Genomic DNA, 8,418 nt, shown 5'->3' with positions numbered 1-8,418 from the left:
TAAGGATGAATATTCGCAGGTTGTGTTTACTTGTGTGAGTAATCGCTTTGCTTTCTGTGGGAACACACCATTAGGCTTTCCTGCTCTGATTGCAGACCATAGTCTGAAGCATAGGGGAGATGTTTGCTAGTGCTAACCCGATTCACTTTTCCAGCTGATGGGGAAACGGACAGCCTTTTGCTGATCATGAGAAGCTGCAGCATTTATTAACTAACCTACAATGTACATTTACCGCCAGACTGACAACTTGCTGCTAACCTTTTCCTTTGCTCGCTTTCACCGTCACTTACTGCCGCTCGCTCTCTTTATCTCAGCCAAACTCTTTACACACACATTACCTACTGCCCTATTCCTTAAAGGAGTTATGCTACTCTTAGCACTTATACCACTAACTTTGTGGAGACAGAGCTAGCCAACCGTACTATTGTGCTTGCACACCTGTGGAAATCATTAGTAGCCCATTAATACTGATGAAAGTGTGATATTTTTGCAGCAGTGCTCATGAATATAGGCAAAACATCGCCTAAGAATGATACACAGATCAGTTCTGAGTAAAAAGTAAGCATAATTCTGGGAGGTAGATTTGGGATTTACTACTGTGAGAGCTACTTATGATGACCACTATTGTTTTAGTGTAGCAACCCACTGCAAAAACAGCCAAAGCAATGTCAAGATATTGGGAGACAAACAAGATGGAATGCCACAGATGAAAAGGCTCTGTCTGGAGGTAGTATAGCAATCTATACCACCACCACCTGAAATGATAAAACATAACCTTTATAAATAAATAAAAAGCATAGATATCAGGATGGTTACACGGCAGGCTTCAGTATTTTCCATCACATACAAGACATCATCATTCAAATTCTGTGCATTTGCTGGCAGTAAGATATACGCCTAATCACTTAGAATATATTTTTGACCGTGACTTCATCACAAATATCCATGGTGAATAGGGTCATGGCTGAATGTAACTGAGACCTTGGTAGTGATGTAAAAATGCATCATTGAGAATGGCATTGCCCCCATTCTCACAAGCATCTATATCAAACGATTTCCTTAGCAAATTTTGGTCTATCATTTTTATTTCTATATATATTTAATGTACCTGCAGGCTCTCTGCAGTTTGGAGAAGACAGAGTGTGCTATGCTTTCTGCTAAGGACACTTGAAAGGCCAAACTGTCAACTGATGTGTTCTGAAATATCGACATTTTCAAGCAGTGCAGAAAATGTACATCTTCTATATCTACTTTTTTTTAGACATCCATGGGCTTTTTTTCACTAAACACCTATTAATTGCACCTATTAAACAGTATAACACAAAGTGAGGTATGCTTGGGCCGGTTACTGTATTTTTTTCCTGCTTTATACCACATATTGTCCAGTAAGCACCAAGCAGTTAAAGATAAACTGAGTTTATACAGCAGATATTTCTCCAAAAGTAACTCTACCTTAATTAATTAATTAAAATGGGTCAAAAGTGGTCTCTTGAGAACATAAAGCAAGATGGTTGCAAAATCAACACAAGCAGTCTTAACCTGTCACTGTCAAACTCCATTCTTAATTTGTCAGCTGTAACATCTTTTTAGGCAGGTGGAATCAGTGGAATTGGCTTTATTGTCGAGGTGACCACTTCATGCATTCATTTTGTTTTGTTTTGACAGCATCCATCAAATTTTACAGTGCAGCAACGGAAGAAGGAACGCATTTAACATGCTTTTCTGCCTCCATAAGGCCAGTTATGCTCCAGTAGAAACTTGATAAAGAACTTAAACTGAGAACACTTATTATCAGGAGATATTCTGTTGTTGTTTTTTTTAAACTACATTTGTAAAACAAAAATAGTGATACAATCATTAAAATAATGTGTTTCCATTCTTAGATTAGACTATGCAAGTTTAATATCTAATAATTAAAATAAATAAAAAGAGCTGTATAGACACCTTTACGTGAGAGGGCCTTTAAGTAAGGTTTTTCTTATTTGTTGCATGATGTAAATATTATTCTACCATTCAAATCCAGCTGATAAATATTTTCAATCTACTTTTTTTTGCACTGTCAACCACCTACTATCTCCTCCTTGCGTGGCAAAGATTAATATCCCGTCGATTTTAATAGACAAGGAAACAATCATAAAAATAAATAGTAAGTGCTGAGAGCAGGGCAATGAAATGCCTGATTTCTCCTCCTCTCCTCTGCTCTCCTCCGAGCATCTAAGACATCATCTCCCATTACTCTGATGAAAATTGCATGCTATCGGACCACAAGAGTTGGCCTGCTCCCCGAGACTGTTAAATATGAAGCAACTTCCACTCCAATCCTGCTGATCTCTGCATCCTTACACTAATGAATCTTTCACCAGCAAGAAGAGCTTTGTGTGTGTGTGTGTGTGTGTGTGTGTGTGTGAGAAAGAGAGGCAAGGTCTGGGAGAGTCCTATCTGTAGCGTCTACCAGAGCTTAAGGCCCATTATGTTAACTCAAACTATGAGTGTGACGCTCAAAGTGGTGTCAGTGAGTGCTTGAACAAACATCCCTGCACTTACCCACTTTGGATTTCAAAAACACAAAGTGGATTTTAGTCAAGTGTGTTCAGGAAACTCAGATGTACGTTTTATCACTCAGTTAGTGGATACAAGCTTCCTCCATATGTTAAAAGCTTTGGAGCATTTTTTTTTTCCCTTTCGACATTGGTGGTAGCAACATCATACCCTGCTGTGTGCAAAATAATTGCCTTTTAATCACCAACAACAATTAGCATATGATTACCCATGCATTTTCAGAAATATTAGCACAGCTAACTAAATGCATTCAACTACAATTCACTTACACTAATATGTCAGGTTCAAAACTACACAACAGAAACTCGGATAAATGATGTATAATAACACTGCGTGCTTTCATGCTGTTAATGAGCATAATGAGGAACCCCACATGGTCATCAAAGAGCCATGTTCTTGACATTTGCCTCTGTCAGTGGATTGTTACCTAACTTCTCAGCTATGGGCTGTCTGGCGCTTTTATGCACAATAAGTGCTATTGTGTGTTGTTTTTTTCTGCTTGATTTGAAATAAATTTGGCAGTGATTTAAATGAGATTTGACCCACCTCTACATGCACAGGCAGAGTGGACAGATGGAGCACCCCAGTAATCTTTTACATTGAGGGCACGCTCAGATTTATCAAACAGCCCGTCAAAGTGTACAGCGGCTACAGGAGATAATGGAGATGGCAACTGCTCACAAGTGGAGTGCTGCTATTTGTATGCTAATGAAGTGGGAAGTATAAACTTCATTAGCATAGAAAAATCAACCCACACCTACCTTGAGTTTCCTTTACTTTTCTTTTGTGAGATGCTTATTTTGCCTGTGTGCTTGAATTTATTTGGCTCACAGTAATGAAAGGAAGATGATGGGGAAATACACACTTGTTATAATGGGATCATCCTGTTTTGCTGCAAACACGAGACAAGAGTTTAAATGTGGACAGAATGTGCCAATTACAGAATATTGTTTTGTATGATGGCACAGCAGAGGGACAGTGGTGACATTGGTGCAGACGGTGGAACTGAAACATAAAACATAAAGAAAACAACAAAAAAAAATCCTCAAAGTGGCATGTCAAATCTCTTAGGCATGAAAGAGACGCAGAGTAAATTGTGACTGCTTTGAGGAGAGAAAAGCCTCTTAAAGACAGAACTGCTCACCAGGATCATGGAAGATAAGGAACCGCGGTGCTGTGGCCGACTTGGTGATTTCAAAGTGACTGCAGCGACTGCTTTTTCAGAAATCAGAATTAACACAATCTTTGATTGAGGTTGACATGACTGCTTGGTAGAGGGTAGAGGCCGAAGGTTCTATGAAGTATATTTTTACATTGTATTTATATAATATATTAGGTATCTTATAACAAAAGTGATGTGTATAAAAAATGTGTATTTTATTTAGGTCTGTAAAGACACAGAAATACTATTAAAAAAGTTGTTTTAAATGAGTCTGTATTGGTTGTTTTTGAAGAAGAAAAGGTATTGAATGGGTAAAATCTTGACACTTGACATGAGCCCTAAAATGTCAAAGTGTTTCACTAGCAAAACAAGAAGCAATATCTACATGGAAGGCATAATCCTATTTTTACAATGAATCCTCTTGGCAGTCACTTTTTTTTTGTACTCCTAAAAGGGATTAAATCCTGAGCCCTTAGTTGAGTCTACTGTGACCTTGACTTTGAGAGGCTCCAAACAAAGACTGTGTCACATTGAGTTAATAAGTCCAATATACCGACACTCCTATAATGCCTAAGGTAATTGGGCTTTACTTCCAAAGCTACAGCACCCTAGAATATAAAGACTGACGTAATTTACTTAGACTGCTGCTTGATTTAGACATGTTATTATTCGGAACAACCTCTGGAATCGTGTTTGCCCAACTGTTATATTTGGTAGTAATTATTTCCCGGGCTATTTCTCTCTGGAGAGTGATACTCGGGGCATCAGATTGACAAATAGCCACTTGAAAAAGAGGTAATAATCAGCTAACGCTTAAATTCATATCGCAGACAGTGCATTATGTGCGCACTGATGTGTGGTGAGGTGAATATTGTGGAGTTATATTCCATGATGTCACCAAGCTGGGAGTTACAGTGTGAAATGAATTTCAATTTGAAAGTGTTTACACAGAGAGGAGAGGGGAAAAAACTGTAGCCTGCTTTATCTTATCTGGAAAGTCGTAGGGAAAATTATCCTCCACCGTTACAAATGCAAATCCAAAATTCAACTTGCTTTCCATTTTCACTTTACAAAATAAGCTTATCTTATTTTCATCTAAGACATTGTAGCTGCTGTGTTTAAACTGTGGTCACTGACAGTCAAATTGTCCAGACATTGTGAGGCAAAGTCAGTGCTACAGTATAGGCCTTTTCAATGCAGACACTTGTCAGAGCAGGAAAAGTACTGTGTAATTAATAAGATTAATAAGGACTGCACCCTATTTAGCACTACCAGTTCCAGGGCACGACTATTTTGCATGTTGGCTCTCTGGCATGGCCCAATGATACACTGTTCTATTGTTCATTGTTCATGGTATTAGTTACACCTGTGCTTTTCCTGCTATGACAAGTCATAGTATCTGTTCTTTAGAAAGGCATTTTGCATTCTGCCTGTGTTGTTTACTTAAGACTTTAAAACAGTTAGTGTAGTCCTGAGAGTAATGCCAGTAGACAATTTAGGATGAAACTATATATTATAGCAGGTTTTGTTTACTTCATGAATGTGTCACCAAGATTGATTTTGTATCCATATAAATCCACCAATAAAAAAATCTGTATCAGTAATGTTACAGTAATGTTTGGTGTATGTATTTGTACTTATTTAAACTCCATCATTAACAAAGTGATAAAACAAATGTAATCATCTAAATTAAATAACCAGAGGTCATGATTTTGTTTCCACAAATGCATTGTAAAATGCCTAAAAAAGCACAATTATTGCTGTTGCTTAGAAATGTGCTTCCTAATGGTTCACAAAGAGTGATACCTTAATAATTTATTCACTGAGGCAATTTATTTGCTTGGCAATATATTTGAGGTTATAAGAGATAAAAAACAAAGGTCATGTTTTAAAAAACCTTTGATGAATATATGTGCTTTTAGTGGGTTTTCAGACATTTTAAAATCAAGAAAAGTAGGGATGTAAAATGTTGCAACCATAATAAAAAAGAACATGACTATTTTCAAAGTGTCAAAGCATTTTTTACTTAAATAATATAAACACTTCATATTGTATAAATGCTAGGTATAAATACTTGTCTTTCTGACATCTTATACTGTTAGTTCAAGGACAACAGATCCTCATCTCCAGTAGACATATGCCAGACACACTGTGCATATCATTTGACCGAATACTAAAAAGTTGGATATTTACAAAAACCCAGACCTACTTTTGAATAAACATTAAATCAGATGGAGCTGAGTGGAATTACCTTGGCATGTGGCTGCTGAAAGGTGACTCTGGAGCTGTTGATGAGTGATGAGTATCTGAACAAGTGGGTGGGGGAGGTGGGAAATCTGTGACTGCTGCTGGGCTGGTTGTGCAGGACAGCTGAGAAGCAGATGTGAACTGTGTCCTTCAGCGCCTTCAGCTGAGACTCCTGTCCCCAAACAAGATTACACACACAAGAAGATTTCTGGATCCCTCCATCCATCCACATGAGAAATTTACTTAAGCATTAAAGCCACGGGAGGCTTTAGAACAGCTAGGAGGCATAGTTAAACAAGACATGAAGCGGAACTCACCAGAATAATAAAAAAGAACGTTCTAAAGATAATTTAATCAATCAAAAATAATAATCGACAGAATGATTGGTTTAATTTTTCTTATGTCAATTATCTTGAGATGAGCACTAGAATTGCCTGTTTTCCTAATCAGCACTTTTCTCCCCCTGCATTTTTAACTCATCTAACTTTCTCACAATGACAGTCTGTCAATAACCACATATAAAAATTACATTATACCATGTAAATCAAAGCTGCTCTATGTGTTCAACCTGCTGAGGCTAAACATTTGAAAATACATCCTCACACTTTCTATGAAGGTCATCGCTATAATGACTTATACATATATTTATAACACGATATAATGCGTCCATAAGACATTATAACAGTTGTTATAATCACTTACAAACATGCATTAGGCGCTATAGCAAAGTTCATAATGTATTATGACCTTTTCATTTAATGTTTTATAAATAATAGATATACCAGTTTATATCAATGTACGGCAAGAATCTCTGACCATTTTCCATAACACATTATAACCACCGACTCTGCCTCGTTATGAATATACTTTAGTCACAATTTACAATTAGTGATATAAAATGGAATAATAGCTTATAGTAATGTTTAAAGTTATATAGCATGTCTTTGTTTGCTTTAAGTAAAGTGTTAAAATATCTCTCCCTGGATAATATATTACAGGTGGACATAATACCATTAAGAACTAATTATAAGACCTTATAACATGTAATTGTTTGCTTTAAGTAAAGTGACACACATTTTGCGCAGGAAAACAACTTTTATTTATGTTTCTTCACTTTATGAACAATCTGTATGCATTTTGAACATTTTGCAGTTTAGCACAAAAACACAACATAATTACATCAAGGACACCCATTCTCAGGGTGGTGAAAGATCGCTCTGTTGCCGACCAACATCATGTAAGAGGCTCAGATGTTGTCACAGATGAATGGCGAGCCTATGGACAGGCCCTAACAGATGCAGTGGACAATTAAAGACAACCACTTCACAAAACGTAGCCTATTAAAAGACATTTTAAAGTAATTGAATGGGAACACTGTTTGGGCAGTAGGAATGAGAATCTCTTGGCACCTCACGATTCGATTTGATTACAATTCAGAGGGCAGCGATCCATCTTGATGATCTTGGTGTAATTTCTGGATAATTACTAAGCATTTCGTTTGCACGTTAAAATCCAAAATAAATGTCTCCTCAATTGCTTAAGGAGGAGTTTACATCCCTGATTTAGGTTAGAACAGAAGGGCATGCAGGTTTAACTCTGGGCTGAGGGTGAATGATGAAGATGATAATTAGGCTGCAAATAAAACATAAATATCACAAAACATTTACACAGTACAGGCCTTCAGTTAAATCCTGCCACCTGCTGGTAGAAAGGGGAAACAGCTTGGTTCATTACGGTGGAAACCACATTAAATATTTATTTAATATTAAAAATATAGCGCTTACAGTAACAACTCTGCACACACAATCATTTCTTAGGTTAACCTATATTAGCCTACCAACTGTACTGCACCAAACAATGCACTTAAAAAAACGTGACTCTTGCTGTTTACATGAATATATGCACAATATTAGAGTGCATGCAATCAACTGCTGTTGCTAACGTATTTCTCTCGGTCCAGGTGTATTTATTTATTTATTTATTTTCATCTAACATCACCCTGGTATAACGTTAGTGCTGCATGATGCTACAGATCCGACCGTTGTAAACGCTTGGCTTTTATTTTAATATCTGTACTCTTACTTCCGGGTCACCTGGCTCACCGGTCTTTCTTTTCTTAACGTCTATCTTCAAACGGAAAATGAAAATAGGAATTTCGTAAAACCAAAATCGGACCATTATTTGAATTTGGTTTAGTCGTTTTTTGTTTTTGGATTTAGAAACCAAAAACGGGAGAACGGCTCTTTTTTTCTGTTTCTGGTTTAAAACGACAAACGAAAAAAAGGTGGTTTTCTCGTTTGTTCGTTTATTGGTTCAAACGAAAAACAAACTATCAAAACGTACACGGACCCGTTCATTTGACCTAATCTTGTATGTGACTCAGGAGGAACGGGTTGTCTCAGTGAGTAATTCGTTCATTTTCACGCATGCATGAATAGTCTTGGACTCTT

General features: G+C 37.0%; 1 protein-coding gene across 2 annotated transcripts in view; it reads right to left on the bottom strand.

The window, feature by feature from the left end:
* The window catches only part of luzp2 (leucine zipper protein 2), a 163,528-nt gene that overhangs the window by 12,076 nt on the left and 143,034 nt on the right, over positions 1-8,418 (bottom strand). For both annotated transcript variants that reach the window (XM_046032818.1, XM_046032819.1), the window contains exon 9: positions 5,973-6,140. In XM_046032818.1, coding sequence (XP_045888774.1) covers positions 5,973-6,140 — 168 coding nt within the window. The remainder of the gene's footprint in view (positions 1-5,972; positions 6,141-8,418) is intronic.

This window comes from Micropterus dolomieu, linkage group LG20 (assembly GCF_021292245.1).
Source record: "Micropterus dolomieu isolate WLL.071019.BEF.003 ecotype Adirondacks linkage group LG20, ASM2129224v1, whole genome shotgun sequence".
NCBI lineage: Eukaryota > Metazoa > Chordata > Actinopteri > Centrarchiformes > Centrarchidae > Micropterus > Micropterus dolomieu.
This window is presented reverse-complemented; position numbering and strand designations above follow the sequence as displayed.